Source organism: Papio anubis, chromosome 5 (genome assembly GCF_008728515.1).
Source record: "Papio anubis isolate 15944 chromosome 5, Panubis1.0, whole genome shotgun sequence".
NCBI lineage: Eukaryota > Metazoa > Chordata > Mammalia > Primates > Cercopithecidae > Papio > Papio anubis.
In genome coordinates this window covers 172,608,622-172,627,114 of record NC_044980.1, presented here as the reverse complement: position 1 = coordinate 172,627,114, position 18,493 = coordinate 172,608,622, and the positions used below count along the sequence as shown (strand labels likewise).

General features: G+C 41.2%; 1 protein-coding gene across 3 annotated transcripts in view; it reads left to right on the top strand.

Annotated features, from left to right (window-relative positions):
- RNF130 (ring finger protein 130) overlaps nucleotides 1-18,493 on the top strand; it is a 149,385-nt gene that overhangs the window by 18,474 nt on the left and 112,418 nt on the right. For all 3 annotated transcript variants that reach the window (XM_009209710.3, XM_009209711.4, XM_003900635.5), the window contains exon 2: nucleotides 12,837-13,031. In XM_009209710.3, the coding sequence (XP_009207974.2) occupies nucleotides 13,019-13,031 (13 nt within the window). In that variant the 5' untranslated portion in view covers nucleotides 12,837-13,018. The remainder of the gene's footprint in view (nucleotides 1-12,836; nucleotides 13,032-18,493) is intronic.

Here is an 18,493-nt window from a genome sequence, read left to right as displayed (position 1 = left end):
AGAAAGAAACCCTTTTGTCACTTGAGTTTTGACAAGGGCGCCCGAACAGTTCAGACGGAAAGAGTAGTCTTTTCAGTAAAGGGTGCGGGGACAGCTGGATATCGGAGAAGTTAAAGGAATGTGCATTGTCTGAAAAGTTAAGTGGCCATCTGCATCCGTCCCTGGCGAGGAGGGTGACATGCCAGGGGCTGGAAGGAATTCTTTGCATTTGGTGATATAATGCAAAGTGACTAGAAATTTGAAAGAAAGCAACTGTGTCATTTTTTTTTTTTTTTTTTTTTTTTTTTTGAGACGGAGTCTTGCTCTGCTCTGTCACCCAGGCTGGAGTGCAGTGGCCGGATCTCAGCTCACTGCAAGCTCTGCCTCCCGGGTTTACGCCATTCTCCTGCCTCAGCCTCCCGAGTAGCTGGGACTACAGGCGCCCGCCACCTCGCCCGGCTAAGTTTTTGTATTTTTAGTAGAGACGGGGTTTCACCGTGTTAGCCAGGATGGTCTCGATCTCCTGACCTCGTGATCCGCCCGTCTCGGCCTCCCAAAGTGCTGGGATTACAGGCTTGAGCCACCGCGCCCGGCCAACTGTGTCATTTTTTAAGTTTGCAAATCCTAGGACAAAGAAAGCTGGGTCATTACAAATCATCTCAAGAAGGAATATGAGTGATTAATTGAAGAAACCAGCATGGATGCGTAAGATATAAACAGCTGTTCTACTGAGATGAAGTAAAAATAGGTAACAGAAAAACCTGTTCTAAGAATGTATTTGCTGGCTGGGCGCGATAACTCACCCCTGTAATCCCGGCACTTTGGGAGGCCGAGGAGGGCAGATCACGAGGTCAAGAGATGGAGACCATCCTGGCCAACATGATGAAACCCTGTCTGTACTAAAAATACAAAAATTAGCTGGGTGTGGTGTTGCGCGCCTGTAGTCCCAGCTACTCGGGAGGCTGAGGCAGGAGAATCGCTTAAACCTGGGAGGCAGAGATTGCAGTGAGCCGAGATCGTGCCACGGCACTCCAGCCTGGCAACAGAGTGAGACTCCGTCTCAAAAAAAAAAAAAAAAAAAAAAAAAAGAATGTAGTTGCTTTTTTACAATCTCTGCACTCATTTTCAGTGTCATGTAGCCACGCTTGTTGCAGTTCTCAGGTTCTTCTCTGTGGTAGAGAAAGCAAAAGCAAAAAAAGGTCTTGAGAAATGTTTCCATCCATCGTTTCTTTGGCCCTGGGCAGTAGACCTATTTCTTTTCAACTTTTCTTGCTCTGAATATACTTTAAAAATAAATAAATAAAATTTTTGTGAGAAGCAGCTTTGCTTGTTCCTGTCATTACTGGCAACCTTCAACTTTCTGGGCTTTTTAAAGAAAAGTTGTGTAAGCCTCTAGCATCATCTTGTGTTTGCCTTTTCAGGTTTTGTTGAGTCCTCCTCAAAGCTTAATTTGTCTTGTGTGTTCTTGCTGCTTTCTTCGTGTAACGTGTCATTTTCTTTCTCATCGAGATGATTTGTTACTCAGCTTTGTTTGCCCAGGATTTTGTAAACTCTAAAATGATACGTTGCTTTCTTCCACGTGACTTGTCACTTCTGTTCGGGGCCTGCATTGGGCTTGGGCATCTGTTCACGGGGTCATACCTGGCCACTGTCCTGTGGGAGGCGAAGTGAATGGAAGCTGAAGGGTGAGATCTCTTCCGCAGCTCTGTAGGTGGTTGGAATACCTGTCGGTGCCGTATCCTGTCTGCCAGTTTTGTGATCTGTTAAAAACTTTTATCTTTACTCCATTTGGCCAGTTGATCTCAGCATGCTGTCGCATCGAAGTCTTATTTTCCTTGCTGCCTCTCAGAGGTGTTCTTGAGTGCTTCTGTTTACTTGGGATTCCTTGAAGGACATACGTTATCTGGACATAAAATACTTTTTTTCCCTCTGAATAATAGTAGCTTTCCATCATTATAGGCCAATCTTGAGACCTGCCTCAACAAGTCTCACTGATTATTTTCTATATTTAAGGTAAACGTTAAGATTTTTTCTTATTACTCATATTTATTGGTTTATGGATGTCTCAGATTATGAACACTTCAAACCTCATTTTCTCATGCGAGTAATCTCTTTCAGTCTTTTTTTTTTTTCTATAATCCTCCATAGGGACTGATTTTATGATTTCCCTCATGTTCCCTTCCTCCCGCCCTCCTCACCAATTTAACTTGAAGTCCTTTGGTCGCTGGTTAGTCAACCTCTGGACAGATGGCTTCTTCCCTGTTAGTGCGAGCTGCGTGACTCCTGACCTGTCATAACATTTTAAATTATGGTCCAGGTAGCCCAGTCTTTGTCATTACTGTCATTGCGTCAGAGTCATTAGTACTGGAAATACTAGAAGAAAGAAGTGATGAGATAAAACAAGCTTGCTCCCACATTCTTTTCTGCCCAAGAGTTAATAATGCCTTCAGGCGCTGCTCTGGGTCACGGGTGGTATCCTTGTGTCCCTGTGTGTGGCAGTAGCAGTGGGAAGTTGAGTCTCCATATGGCCACTTGGTTTCCAACAGGAATTGTAGTCCTTTGTGTTTCAGTAGATGATGCTGTTAGCCAGAACTCGACACTGGAAAGAGATCACACGTGAGAGGAAGCTAGTAAGTTTGGAGTGCTCGGTATTCATGGAGAAATGTCTAGCAGGCAGGTGAATGTTAAACAGAAAAGCTCAAGAGAGAGATTTCGATTTCGATTATGATGCATACATAGTTGGTAGTCGAAGGCAGGGGAGTGGAGGATGCTGCCCACTGAGAAAAGAGGGCCTAGGACAGACCCCGGCGAGGGTCTAGCAGTGGAAAATGATGAAGAATAGTTAGAGAGGTGGGAGGAAGACGTGATGGATAGGAGCCAAGAGAACACAGAGCTTCAGGAAGAGTTGTACTCAGTACTGTAATTCCTTTGTGGAGCGAAGAGTGATGTGGATAAATAATTAACACTTATATTGCACTGTGACTCCAACTTTGTATGAGGACTGAGCTCTAATTTTTAGTTATTTAGATCTGTAGCATCTCTCTTGCATGAAGTATCTGTTGCATCATTTGTAATAGAAATTATTATTATTATTGAAGTTGACTTTTCATGCGAAGTGATTTGTATTAGCCGTCATTGAAACTTATCCTTAAGATGCTTTTTATTAGGTCATGGAGAACATCCAGCAGATATATTTGCGTTCTAAGGATGTAAAAAAATAATGAAAATCCATTTGAGATGTACAGTAACTGAGTTCAGCGGACACACGATGATGGACGGCTGCTGACAAGTGCGCTTGCTGGCAGTTCCGCTGTTGGAACGTTCCTGCGCATTGACTGCGGCGTCCAGCATTTAGGTGTCCAGAAGACGTTTTGCTGCCACCTTCTTAAAAATCCTGTACAAAAAGGTGATAATTTGTTGGAAGAATTTGTTTCTTTAGGATATAACTGAAGAATTACAAATTGTCACTTAGGAGAAACACAAGAAACACATTTAGTTTACTTTTTAAAAACACTAGAATTGGCCGGGTTTGGTGGCTCACGCCTGTAATCCCAGCACTTTGGGAGGTCGAGGTGGGCAGATTGTTTGAGTTCAGGAGTTTGAGACCAACTTGGGCAACACAGTGAGACCCCATGTTGGGGTAAATGCAAAAATTAGCCAGGCATGGTGGTGCATGCTTGTAGTCCCAGCTACCCAGGATGCTGAGGTGGGAGGATTACTTGAGCCCAGGAAGTTGAGCAGTGAGCTCTGATTGTGCCACTGCACTCCACCCTGGGTGACAGAGTGAGACCCTGTCTCAAAAAAAAAAAAAAAAAAAAAAGACAGTGGAATAACAGCCCTGAAGTGCTGAGAGAAAATTAACAGTGTAGAATTTTTTACTTAATTAACCTGTCACTCAAGAATGAGAACAAAAGAAAGATGTTTTCAGATGTAAAAATACAAGTTTACCTAACAGATCCTCATTGAAAGAATTTCTAAAGGATGTAGAATGAGGAGGAGGGAAATGGAACACAGAAAGAAAAAGTGAGCTGTGAGGAGGACTGCGATGGTGAATTGTGTGTGTCACCTTGACTGGGCCGCAGGTGCCCACATACTTGGTCAGACAGTATCCTGAGAGAATTCTTAGGTTTCGGTCAGGGTTACCGTTTGAATGTGTAGACTGGATAAAGCAGATTGCTCTCTGGAATGTGGGTGGGCCTTATCCATGCCATTGATGGCCTGAGTAGAACAAAAAAGGGACCTTCCCTGGAGTAAAAGAGGGTTCCTCCTGCCTGGCTGCCTGACGGAAACCTTTGGCTCTTCTGGGTGCTGAGCCTGCTGGTCTTTGGCCTGGAACTGCATCCGCTCTGCTCAGGCTCCATCCTGCCAGCTCACCCTGCAGACCCTGGGATTTGTCTGTCTCCGTAACTGCCTGAGCCAGTTCCTTAGAATACATTCTTTTCTATCTACATGTCCATATAAAGAAATAACTAGATAAAGCTGGAGACAGGGACGGTGGCCCCACCCACGACTTGATTTTGGACTTCTGGCCTTCAGAATTGTGGGAGAATACATTTCTGTTGTTGAAGCCGCCATGTTTGTAGTGCTTTGTTCTGGCAGCCCTAGGAAGCTAATATTTAAGAGCCTTGAGGTATTCAGGAGAATAGAGGTACTGATTAATTGTAGACCTTTTATCAGGTATGCATGTTAACATTTTAAGGGTAGCCACTAAAAAAATAGAACTTGAATATATAGATGAGGAAAAGGGGGAAGTGAAATGTGGTCCATATATTCAAAGGCAGAAAGGAGAGGGAAAAAAGTATAAAGAAGCTTAGAAAAAGAGAATAAATAAGAACACAATAAAATAATAGAGATGAATCCAAATATATCATATACATATGCAAGTAGACTAAGCCTGGCAGTTGAGACTCCTTTTGCAGTCTGATTTAACCTGTGGGCTGCTTCTCAGAATAGTGTTAGGTGCAGGAGTAAATAGGATTAAAGAAAATCAAGTATACTGAAACACTGTATCAAAGTTTTTAAAATACTTAACATATTTGTGACATGGTAATACTTGTGTAGTTAACATTAGAAACAGGATTCAGTGGTGGGCCTAATCCTTTATCAGTATTTTGCAGTATTTGCAATAACCGTAATGTGGTTGCCGCCGGTTACAGAGTTGCAGATGGTTTGTTATCTATGTTTATAAATAAAGAAAATGCTAGCTTTCAGTTAGATTTTAGCAGAAATAAAGATGATTTCCCCTCATCCGAATGTGGCTCACTCCTGAATTCTGTCCCCGGAGCCTTGTCAAGAACGCTTGCTCTAGCTGCTGCTCTTCAAATGGGCGTCCTCTCCCGAAGAGCTCGCATTTCCCTCGAGGAGGGAAGGAGGCCGAGGGCTGGTACCTTAGCTGCCTCCCTGTGTCAAAGCACTTGGAAACCAAAGAAGCTTTCTTCTTAGGTTTTGGCCTTTTTGGTGGGTTTGAATTGCCAAGTATGGATTCTGATGAATTAAGAGCCACTCTATAGGGTCACCTTGGGGTTTGAAGTGAGCTGTTAATTGCCTGCCAGCCTCTGCTCATTTAAAACAGAAAACAGAAACCTTATGTAATTCAGGCGTCTGCCATCACTTCCATGCAGCCACATGCTTTAAGTGACACCTGTTTGAGCCCCAGAAGGGGGTGTGGGGCACAGAGGGATAAATGACCTAGGGTGAGCTGCACAGAAGTAAAGAGCTTAAATTACATACCTGGAGGGTTGGCTTTTTCTGTCTCCCACTGGATATGAACAGGGAGCTGTGTGTCTCCAGTTACTGCTGGCAGTCATCTTAAAGAGGGGACTCTTAGGATGAAACTGAAGCTACGGATGGCAAAGGGAAGAGATGAAAAGGAACCAGATCCTGGAGACACTGCCGAGGTGCTGAATTCTTCAACCCAAAATATGGCCCTGTTCTGAAACAGGATAAATTCCCTCTTCCCCGCATTTTTGAGATAGCATCTCTCTCTGTCTGCTTCCCAGGGTGGAGTGCAGTGGTGCCATCACAGCTCACTGCAGCTTTGAACTCCAGGGCTCAAGTGATTCTCCCACCTCAGCCTCCCTCCCAAAGTGCTGGGATTATAGGCATGAGCCACCGCACCTGGCCTCATTGTTTTTAATCAATCTAAGTCATTGATTTTGTTACATGGAACACTGGTTCTTCCTATGTGAGTCAAGCAGAAATTGCCTAGATTCGGAGGTTAATCCTGTAGCCTTTGATACAATATAATCCTATCACCTAGAAGCAGGGCAGAGCAACCAGGAAACAGATAAATTAGATAGAGTGATTTGCCATAAACTGGACTACAAACAAAGACTCCCTTCCATACCCCTTCCATGTAAACCAGTTGAAACCTTGAAGAACTCCTTTTAACTCATCAAGTCAAGGCCAGAATTTTTGCTTGGAATGGAAGGGAATGAATTCCCTTCTGTGTGTGTAATTTTCCACTTTCCTCTCCTGATTCTTAGCATGCTGTCGACCTGATTTAGCTGTGTCTATTAGAAACTGGGTTCATATAAGTAAAAATGAAAAATAATTTCTCAAAAGAGGGCTGTTCAGCATGAGATGTTAGTAAACATCGTTGTTCCAATAAAAATTTTAAAAAGTGTGCTGTTGACATGGTGAAAACAAGCCCTGGAGAGTCCTGGGCCCACATCAGGGGAGGCAGAATACTCGGGACCATCAATATTGCAGGTTCGAGTGGAGGAAGAAGAGGCAGTAAAGACCCAAAGGATGACTGTGGTAGTTCAGGAGGAAAGCCTGGAGGAAGTGGGACCCGGGAGTGGAGAGAGGAGAGTGCTGGGCTGGGGCAGGCCAGTTTGGAGGACAGAGAGTGGCCTGAGATTTATTTTATTTATTTATTTTTTGAGACAGTCTCGCTCCTGAGATGGAGTCTCAGTCTGTGGCCAGGCTGGAGTACAGTGGTGCAATCTTGGCTTACTGCAACCTCTGCCTCCCAGGTTCAAGTAATTCTCCTGCCTCAGCCTCCCAAGTAGCTGTGATTACAGGCCCACACACCATCCCAGGCTACATTTTGTATTTTTAATAGAGACAGGGTTTCACCATGTTTGTCAGGCTGGTCTTGAACTCCCAACCTCAGGTGATCTGCCTGCCTTGGCCTCCCAAAGTGCTGGGATTACAGGCGTGAGCCACCGCACTCGGCCAGAAGAAAACATTTTCAATAAGACTAAACACCCAATGAAGCTAAGTAATAAAAAGAAATGTTAGGTTTAAATGAAGGTGTAGAAACAGTAAGGTAATAAGTTATATCCATGGAAGTGGAAGAGAATGAAAGCTCGACCCAAGTCCAGTAGCTGCCATTAAAAATAAAATTAAGAAATTGATAACAGAAATGATGAATTGTATTTTTTTCTTTGAAACATAAAATCAGAATTTGACAGAAGGAAAATAAGGAAAGATAGGGTAGAAGCAGGAAATTTAAAGAATAAAGAAGTTATAATCTAATTCAGGAGCAGGAAAGCAACCAGACCATAGCTGACAATGGAGAAATCTAAATCTGGGGTAACTAATTAGTCTCATTTTTATTTTTACCTCTTTTGTAGGAAGCAACTGATAGAACATTACCGTAGGTCAGGATATTACCACATGAAACAGCTCTTTGCCACAAACTTTTTTTAAATGTCAGTTTTGGCTTAATTTCCCTGTCATTTTTCCCCTTTTCCTTCATCAAACGTGTTAAACATCTATGTGCCAGACATGTTCACAGGAGATGCTAGACCTCACGTTCCGGAGGAAAGCCTCAGAAGTAAACAGCCAGTTACTAATACAGTTGATAAATGCCAAGATGGATGTAACCTGAGGGTGCCATGGCAACTTGAAAAAAGCACCCAACTCCGTCTTAGGAGGCTGGGAAGGCATTCTGGAGAAGACATTTTGACAGAATCCTGAGGCTCGGAAGGTGGTGAGCAAGAGAGTTGGGACTGGCGTTTCAGGGGGATGAAGTGACACACACAGGCTCTGAGAGGGAGAGGCACATCTTTGCCACTGTGCTGTGCGGCCACCTGTTCTGACCATCACTGCAGAAAAATACTGTCCTAGGCTCTCACTTCTGCCCCTGCAGCAGACTGACAATTCTCAGGGGTAGGAAGGAAACCATTAGCCTACACTGTAGCATGGTGAGTGCTTCTTACGTGGCATGTTTACATTTCTAAGAAATGAGATTTTACTAAATCAAATGAATCAAAGTGGAGGAGAGTTTCAGACTGGTGGGGTGTGGAAGAGAGCTGTTTCGTTCCTACAGCCCTTTAAATATTTACATATTATTCCTACCTGAATATTCTTCCCCTTCTCTCATTACAAATGAGATATTTTCCGAACTTGATCTTCTTGAATTTGTATAGTGTTCTAGGTTCTGTTACATATCATCTTACTTAGTTTTACAAGAGTTCAAGAGAAGAGTTTAGTCTTTGTTCTGTGTTTTTATGCTGGCAACTTCTGTACCTGCCTCCTTCCTGCCTGGGCAAGTTTCAGGGGTTCCATGTGGGTTCCAGCTCACACTGAATCTTGACCATCGTCCTGCCCTCCTCCCTCCTTCAGTCTCTAAATGCACTCTGTGTTGGCACCCTCTAATGTCAGCTTCTGTGCCGGTGCCAATTATGATGCCTCAGTAAATGTGGACGCTCTTTTTTTTCTTTTTTTTTTTTTTGAAACAGAGTCTAGCGCTATCACCCAGGCTGGAGTGCAGTGGCACAATCTTGGCTCATTGCAACCTCTGCCTCCCGGGTTCAAGCGATTCTCCTGCCTCAACCTCCCAAGTAGCTGGGATTACAGGCACACGCCACCATGCCTGGCTAATTTTTGTATTTTTGGTAGAGATGGGGTTTCACTGTGTTGGCCAGGCTGGTCTTGAACCTCTGACCCCATGATCCGCCCACCTTGGCCTCCCAAAGTACTGGGATTACAGGCGTGAGCCACTGCGCCCGGCCATGTGGAGGTGCTTTAAGAGTCAAGAGCAAGGCATTTGCCCCATTTTCTCTCTCTTTGGTACTTAGCATGTTGCTAAGCACATAAATTACTATTCATTTAGGTGAGGAGCCCGTAATTGTTTGGTTCCTGTCAAAAGGTAAATAAGTCTCATTACTTTTAATATTTTTGGACTCAGCAGGAAAAGCCCTAGAGGAAAAAAAAATTTAAGTTCTATAGTAAAATATTTTGTATTACCTATCTTGAAATTTTTATCAAAACCTCTAATAAGTTTTTTCTGGCTGTATAATTAATAAATGCAAATAATTCAGAGATAGTATCCTCTTATAAAATTTGGCAGGTAAGAAAAATGGAAGTACAGTAATTCTGAATTGGAACAGAATTGCTATTGACAAATTTTAAAGGCTCATAGTTATATAGATACTTTATACCATAATATGTCTTCACTTAATAAATTTCTCAAATGTAAACAACTGGTATTAAATTTTGGGATAATACTGCTTAATCGTAGTCATCAGTCTTCTTGGAAAGTTGTTATAGAGCTGTTGTTTTCATTATTTATAGTTTCTTAATTACAGGAGGGAATAACTGGGTAGAATGAGTATACTAAAGTATTAAGTTCCTGTTTATGAAAACCTCTTACTTTCTTCTGAATAATAAATACCACTTTTTTTAACAGAAACCTCCTATCTTATTCTTGCTTATTTTGTATTGTACTACCAATATAAATGTTTTCAGAGACCTTTTATGGATGATGATTAGATGAATTTTGGGAAACAGGAAGTTTATTTTGCTTATACAGGCCATTGTTGGATTTTTTGATCATGCAGTTGTTCATAGAATGTGGTCTCAGTGGGCAGGATTCCTTCAGGAGAGTTTTAAAGCCCCCTGCAGTACGTTTGATAACTTTTGCTCTGTGGTTGCACCCCTTGCTGTGTCTTTTCATGCTTAGAACATTATGAATATTACTGAACTGCTGTCATCTAAGTGGACTGCGACGCTGTCAAAAGGAAAGAGGTAAAGAAGATGAGCCTTGGGATCTGTGAGTGGTGGTTACTAAGAGCGGAGGAGTGTGGGGTGCTGCTGAGCTTGGGGAAGCCCACATATTTCGGCACAGAAACTCCCAAGGGCACCAAACTGGATCACCAAGACAACATAGGATGAATGTCAGTGAAACAAACGAAAGGAAAGAGGTTTTTTTAAAGCATTAAGAATGAAGGAATTATTACTGTTTTTAGAGATAGAGTCTTATTCTGTCACCCAGGCTGGAGTGCAGCGGCATGATCATAGTTCACTGTAATCTTGAACTCCTGGGCTCAAGCGATCCTCCCATCTCAGCCTCCTGAGTAGCTGGAACTACCATGCCTGGCTAATTTTTTTTATTTTTTATTTTGTATAGAGATGAAGATCTTACTATGTGCCCAGGCTAGTTTTGAACTCCTGGCCTCGAGTGGTCTTCCCACCTTGGCCTCCCAAAGTGTTGGGATTACAGGCGTGAGCCACCATGCCTAGCCAGAAAGAATTACTGTTGGCTTTTTCACATGTAAAACTCTGTGAGATAATATCTCAATCTTTATAAGTAAGTAAAAATTAAAGATGGGACAATTTCAGTAACCTGTGATGGTTACACAGCTAGTAAGCAGTTGATCTAGAACCTGGAGCACAGGTCTTGCTGATTCCATAACCATGTTGTTTCCTCTTTACTACGTTGTACATGTATGCGAGACCACAGGGAAGAAGAGATTAGTCACAGACAAATGATTGTTACACAGAAGGCAAGGGAACACATCACTTTAGATATTCTCGATTTTGCGTTTTCTTCCAGGGTTTGTGCAGCAGTGTGTTTTGAAAAATAACAAACAAAACACCTAAAACCAGTTCTTTGGTTATTCCCTGTTTGGATACAGTATTAGACATTTTTCTAAGACGGGAGATTATCATAACAGGTTGCCGAGCTGCTTTTATTTTAAACAGCATAATTATCGATGAAACAGATAGTGCTGAAAGTAAACAATCTGTTTCAGGATTTTAAAGTTTTACAGTACATCGACTGTGTCTTTCAATTGCTCCTAAAATTGTGACATAGGCTTCTATCCCCCTATTTAATTTGGTTGAGGAAGGGTTAAAGTTTCAGAGTGCAGAAACCTTTTAAGGAACAGGGTAGGTAATGGTTGTATACAATATCAATCATGAAAAATTGTGAAAACATTCGTCTTCCATTTCATGTAATGCGAGACCTCTGGTAGCAAATATGCTCTTGTTGCAGTCTCTCACCACAATTAATTATAAGAAAATCTGGAGAAAGATATTTAAGTGGGAATGATAGATGTAATAGTTCTCTGCAGTTAGTGACATCTTTACATTTTACAATTTAAGTAGTGTAAGTGTTTAGTTTCTTTTGCTAAGCTTGTGCTTCCAGGTGTGTGGAAAGCCAACATTTTCCCTCTGGTGTCATCTCTTTATCTACTACAATTAATACTTAATGTTTCTATGATTTTTTTTGAGACAGGGTCTTATTCTGTCACCCAGGCTGGAGTTCAGTGGTGCGATCATGGCTCAAGCAATCTTTCCCACTCAGCTTCCCCAGTAGCTGCGAATTCAGATGTGTCCCACCACACCTAGCTAATTTTTTGTATTTTTTGTTTCACTTTGTTGCCCGGGCTGGTCTCAAACTCCTGGGCTCAAGCAGTCTACCTGCCTCAGACTCCCAAAGTGCTGGGATTAACACGCCTGAGCCACCACATCTTGCCATGTTTTTATGATTTATTTACTTCTGATATCACCCTTTTAGATCTATGTGCTGTGTTCACTTTCCTCGCTTCCTTCCTGGCACACAGAGGACCGACAGGGCTGACTCAGGGCACAGGGCTGGCACCCTCCGCCACTGTGTGCCAGCAGTCTTCAGACACTACCTTTGGTGACTTCTCTTCCCTCCTGGACTACCCTTCTGTCTCGTTTGAACCTGTTATAAATGTGAAAGTGGGAGTGGGAAGAGCAGCCAGGGGCTTCTTAAGATTTGCAGAGGATGTCAGAACCATGATGGCCATATGTGCAGAGTAAAAAATTGAGGAGCTTACTCTGACAGATTTAAATGTCCTTATGAGTATTTTAAATAAACTATCCCAAAAAATCCAGAACAGTGGCCATGTAATTTGTAGAACCAACATTCTTAGTGTCTTCTTGTAACCTGTTAAACAGATGGATACAGTAAGTGTATCTTGATAGGGAGTTGTGGGGTGACTTTTGCTAATATAAATTAGAGGAATAATACATTTATTCTACTTAGATGTTATTTTAACTACTTCACCTTTCAAATATAAGCCAAAACCAAACTTGTAAATTTTCCTTAGACATTGATGAAGAACTTTGTTCAAACATGGTTGAATTTCAACAGGATCGCTTAGTAACTGAACCAAGGATTACGTTGGCTTCCTCATCAGCCCCCAGTCCAGTCTCCTGCTTTCTCACAGTGGGGGTAGTGGTGGTGGGGTGTGTGTGGAGTGGTGGGGTGTGTGTGGAGAGGGCTAGCACCCGAACACGAGTGAGTAAAAGTCGGGGTTACATCAGTCACCTGGGTTTCTCATCTGTGTTGGCCTTTTCTTCCTCCTCCCTTTACTGCCCTGTACTGGATATTATCAGTCTTTTTATTTTTTAACAGTCTGTAAAGTTAAGAAATTTTCATTGTTTTAATGTGCATTATATTGCAGTTCATTGGAGCATCTCTCCCTGTAGATACTGATTCATTGCATTGTTTGTGGATGTGTTCATAGCTCCGCTGGCTACAAGCTGCTTGACGTGCTTTAGCTCTGTGTGGTATTCAGAAAGCAACTGACGCTTTGATAAAGACTTGGTCAGTTTTATTTATCTTTCATGTGTATATTTCTTTTTCTTTTCAGTTGCTGATCATCTGGGCTGTGATCCACAAACCCGGTTCTTTGTCCCTCCTAATATCAAACAGTGGATTGCCTTGCTGCAGAGGGGAAACTGCACATTTAAAGAGAAAATATCACGGGCTGCTTTCCACAATGCAGTTGCTGTAGTCATCTACAATAATAAATCCAAAGAGGAGCCGGTTACCATGACTCACCCAGGTAAACAAAGCATGGGGGCTGTTGGTTTTGTTTTTCTTCTTAGAAATCATTGCTTTATAGGTAAGCGTTCTGCCTCTGCTGAAGCCATGTAATTTCCAACATAATCCTATTAGTATTGCCATTTGTTCGTTGGGATACATGTTTTTCCCCCATAGTTGAATTTCTTCTTCTTCATAAGTAATGATGACAGCAGTCTGTACAACTTGGACTTATTAAATCACTGGCTGTGATTAAATCCTTAGTTGTTTTGCGTTTCTACATTTTGCTTACTAACTTCGACAAATAATGTATTTGATTTGGAATCATTCACCCAGGTTATGTCATGGATTCTCAAGGATTACCTGTCTGGGAAGGATTCTGTTTTCATCAGGATGAATGTTGAAACTGACTTAGTAATTCATATAATTTCAGTAGTAACAATGCTTCTTTATTTCTTCTGGAAGCAGTCAGGGTATTTCTAATTTTTAATAACAATAGTTGCAGTTTATTGAGCACTTACTATATAAATGCCAGGCGCTGTGTGATGAGTTTTTTAAATATGTTTTTTAGACAGTTCTTACAATAACCATGCGTGATGTAGGTTCTCTCTCATCTTACAGACTAGGAAGGGGACTGAAAGAGGTAAGGGCCAACAGAAGAGGGCTCACACCCCAGTTTTGTTGATGTTCCATTAGTTTCACCAGTCTGTCTCCTTATGTTGAAATCTAGATAAAATTTAGTTTTGCATTCATGAGAATTTTAGAGTTTGACTTATTTAAAGAACTAACTTTTCATCGTGTAGTTTTTACATAATGACTTTTAGCAAGTTTCTTGCAAAGACTTGCCCACCTTAACTGAGAGTCATTGGTACTTCCCTGCACATCTTGATAGAATGGTGCAGGTGGATTTAAACTTTAGTGCCCTCTGACTTGTTGTCTTCCTTTCAAACTAAGCCTTAAGCCTTTTAGAAGTAAGATTACTTTGGGAGGCTAAGGTGGGCGGATCACTTGAGGTCAGGAGTTTGAGACCACCCTGGTCAACGTGCTGAAACCCCTGTCTTTACTAAAAATTTAAAAATTAGCTGGGCATGGTGGAGGGCACCTGTAATCCCAGCTGCTGAGGCTGAGACAGGAGAATTGCTTGAGCCTGGGAGGTGGAGGTTGCAGTGAGCCGAGATCACGCCACGTCACTCCAGCCTGGGTGACAGAGCAAGACTCCATCTCAAAAAAAAAAAAAAGAAAGAAAAGAAGATAAGTAAGGTGTATTTTTTCCAATCGCAAAAGTAACACATGCTTATTGTACAAAAACTGAAACTAAAGGAAAACACAAAGAGTGAAATAAAATGTGTGATTTTTCACTATCGAGAGATCACTGGGGTCATGTAACTTTTATTCAGGGAAACCAAAAGAAAATTAAGGAGCAGTTTAATTTAGCTGGACATCTGTGTGGAAACACGGGGCTCAGGAGGGTAGTTTTTCTGCCGGGTTTCAGAGCAGGTGCCGGTTTGGTTTCCTCAGTTATCTCAGAGGGAAGAAAAACTGTTTAAAAATTTGGGCCTAATGTAACTTATCTTCATTCCATGCTGATTTCTTCTTTACTTAAAACACGAAGAAAAATGAATAGGGAGAAATTCAGCTGAGCAAAATGAATTTTTCTTTCTTATTAATGTTGTTTTACTTACACAGAACCACAGAGAAGTAGCTAAAATGAGAGTCTTTTAATAAAAGTATGAGAAGATCTGGGAATTATAAGAGGGAATTGAAATCTTAAAAAAAATTTAAATTACTTGTATTTAAAAAGGACGGGAAGCCTGTATCAATGCAGCATTTCCCATCCCTGTTCCTTGAAATGTTAGTTTGTTTAGATATGTTCCTAGAGGACTCATGGGGACACAAAGTTTCAGAAAATCCTTGAAACATAGTCCACATCTAGGGGCTCCTAGTGCTTATTAACATTTCTGGGTCTCTGAGAAGTCTTAAAGAACCTGTTTTGGCTGGTCGTGGTGGCTCACACCTGTAATCCAAGAACTTTGGGAAATACTAGGTTAATCAAAGTAAAACATAAAACAGGCTTTTTTTTTTTTTTTTTTTTCTTTTTTTGAGACAAGGTCTAACTCTGTTGCCCAGGATGCAGTGCAGTGGTACGATCACTGCTCCCTGAGCGTGGGGAAGACAAGGTAGGAGGGTTGCTTGAGCCCAGGAGTTCAAGACCAGCCTGGGCAACATAGGGAGACCCCATCTCTACAAAAAATACAAAAATTAGCCGGGTGTAATGGTGCATGCCTGTAGTCCCAGCTACTTGGGAGGCTTAGGTGAGAGGATTTCCTGAACCTGGGGAAGTTGAGACTACAGTGAGCCGTGATCACACCACTGCACTGCATCCTGGCGACAGAGTTAGAACCTGTCTCAAAAACAAACACAAAACTAAACAAAAAACCTGTTTTATTTTGATTAATCTAGTGTTTCCCAAACCTATTTGACCATGTAACTCTTTTTATCACAGACAAGTGTTTAACAGCACCAATTAAAGAAATGCAGGGGTATAGTTTGAGGATATATTCTTAGGAAATGGAAGCTTTGTAAGGCAAACAGTGGAGGTGTACATAAGAGCAATAGGAAACGGCCTTAGGTTGTGATTAGGTTCATAGACAGTTAGAAAAAGTAATGTGGGAAACTAAACTGGGTAAATTGGTACGACACTTTGGAGAGAAATTTGGCATTGTCCGGTGTAGTTAAAAGAATCTGCACACTGTGATCGGTAATTCCACCCCTAGAGACACACTCTACTTTTCAAGCGTTAAAACTTTAATGTGCATCTCGGAATCTTGTTAAAATGCAAATTCTGATTCAATAAGTCTGGAATATGGCCCAACAGCCTGTATTATTAACAAGTTTCTAGGTGACACTAATGTTGCTGGTCTACAGATCTTGCTTTGAGAAAGAAGGCGGTAAAGAAAGGAAACCTAGGTTTTAGTCCCAAATTTTCCACTGAAATGCTCTGTGACACAGGCCATGTTGCCTCCTGGGTGGGGGTTGGAGTATAGAGGCCTTCTATAAGGCCCCTTGTGACTCTCAATCTAGACTCTGTGGAAGGCCATGGATCCCTGTGGTGGACACAACCGCCGTTTCCCCGTCTCTCACATTTCACCTCCAACCACGTGGGAGCCAATTGGTAGATGTCATATATTAACACAAGCACCGATAGCCTCTCTATCCTTCTTTACACCCTGTTACTCTTGCACTTGTGCACGGACAACGTGTATGAGAGTATTACAGCATTGTAACAGCAGGTTATTGAAAACACCTGTGTCTGTCATAGGAGCCTGGGTTAATTGTGGCATGTTTATGCAGCAGTTAACTGTCAATGAATTAAAGCTACATGCATTACGTAAGTCTCCCAAACACAGTAAGTTATAGAAGAATATTTAGAGTGAGATATCATTTGAATAAAATTAAAATGCAAAACATTTTAAGTAAGTAATTTAAGAGCATGTATATAGGTATAAACTAAGAAAAACATAAGATTAATAAATACAAAATTTAGGATAATGGTTGTCTCTGGAGAGGGAAGAAAGGAAATAGGATCAGAGAGAAGTAAATGTATCTATAATGTTTTATTTATTAAGCTGAGTGTGTGGGTAGACAGATGTTTATTATATTCTTTGTAATTTTTGCTTATTTGAAATATTTCAAATTAATCATTAGAGGAAAACTTTGTAAAATATTTATAAGGTAGCATTAAAAATAATAGAGAAGTAGGGGTAGCACTCCCGGTAAAGACCAAGTGAAGAGACCAGCAAATCCTCTTCCAAAAAAGCACCTAAAAAACTGGACAGAATTGACAAAGCAGCCATTTCAGTGTTTTGGATGTCAATGAAGGGACAATAATCTGAGACACATTTATGCTTTGGAAAACTTCTAGACCTCAGGTAAGAGCAATGGAAATTTGTGGTTTAGCAGGGTGCTGCTTCCCAAACACCCCAAGCTGTGCTGTATGGAGTTTCTGCCAGTGTGGAGCAGGCTGCAAGGACTGGCAGTTTCTGTCTGCAGTGGTGGGTGACACCAGTGTCCAGTGTCACTGTCTGTGGAAGTGACTTCACAGAGGCAGGCTACCACAGGAGAGCCAGTGACTGGGCAGTTCCTAGGAAACCAGTCTTATTAAAAAGGAGGAGGAAAAAGAACATAGAACAAGAAGAAACTGAGTGGACACGTCGTGGTTGCACATCGCAGTGAAAATAGATTTCATGTGTTTAACCCAGCCTGTCACTAAACAAAAGTGAACAAGCAGACAAGGCAGCACCACCAGCTTTAAGCGGGAAAATATCAGAATCCAGAGTTGCTACAATATATTGTCTAAAACGTTCACTTTTCAACAGTTTATAAGACATGCAAAATATAGAGATGTCTGACTCATATTCAGGAAAACAAAAGTCTATAGAAACTGCCTGTGAGTGTTCCCAGATGGTGGATTTAGCAGAGAAAAGCTTCAAAGCAATTAATTTAAATATGTTCAAAGACCAAAGGAAACTGTATTTAAAGAAATAAAGTATGACAATAATGAATGGCAGCAATGAGACAACAGATAGAGATTCTCAGTAAAGAACATAAAAATTATATAAAAGAGCTGAGCCAGACAGACATTCTGGGATTGGAGAGTACGGTTTTGGAAATGGAGAATTCACTGGAGGCCTTCAACAGCAGATTCGAAATAGCAGAGGGAAGAATCCATTGAAGGAAAATGAACAGAGCCTCAGATGCCTGTGGGACACTATCAGACACACCAACATATATCAGAGACCCAGGATATACAAAGCAAAAACTGACAGAGTGGGAAGGAGAAACAGACATTTCAACCATTATAGTTGGAGATTTTAATACCCTACTCTTAGTAATTGATAGAATAGCTAGATAGAAAATTAGTAGGCATATAGAAAACTTGACCAACACTATTAACCAACTTGACCTAGCCAACATATGTAGTACATTCTACGTACTGACTAGAGTACACATTGATTTCGAGCACACGTGGAACGTTCTCTAGGAGAGACCATATGGTTGGCTATAAAACAAGTCTGAATATATTTTCAAAGCCTGAAACTGTACAAAGTACATTCTTCAACCACAACTAAAGAAGAAAATCTGGGAAATTCCCAAGTATTTGAAATTAAGCAACACACATCTAAATAACACATGGGTCCAATAAAAATATCAAAAGGAAAATTTAGAAACATTTGGAACCAAATGAAAATGAAAACACATCAGCATTTGTAGGATGCTAGGAAAGAGTTCTTAGATGAAAGTTAAGAGCTTTAAATACCTAAATAGCTTTAAATACCTGTCAGTAAACAAAGATCTAGAATCATTAAACTAAGTTTTGCCTTCAGAAACTATAAAAAGAGGAACAAACAAAACCCCAAACCAGTAGAACAAAGGAGTTAATAAAGATTAAAGGAGAAATAAGTGAGACAGAAAAGTCGTAGAGAA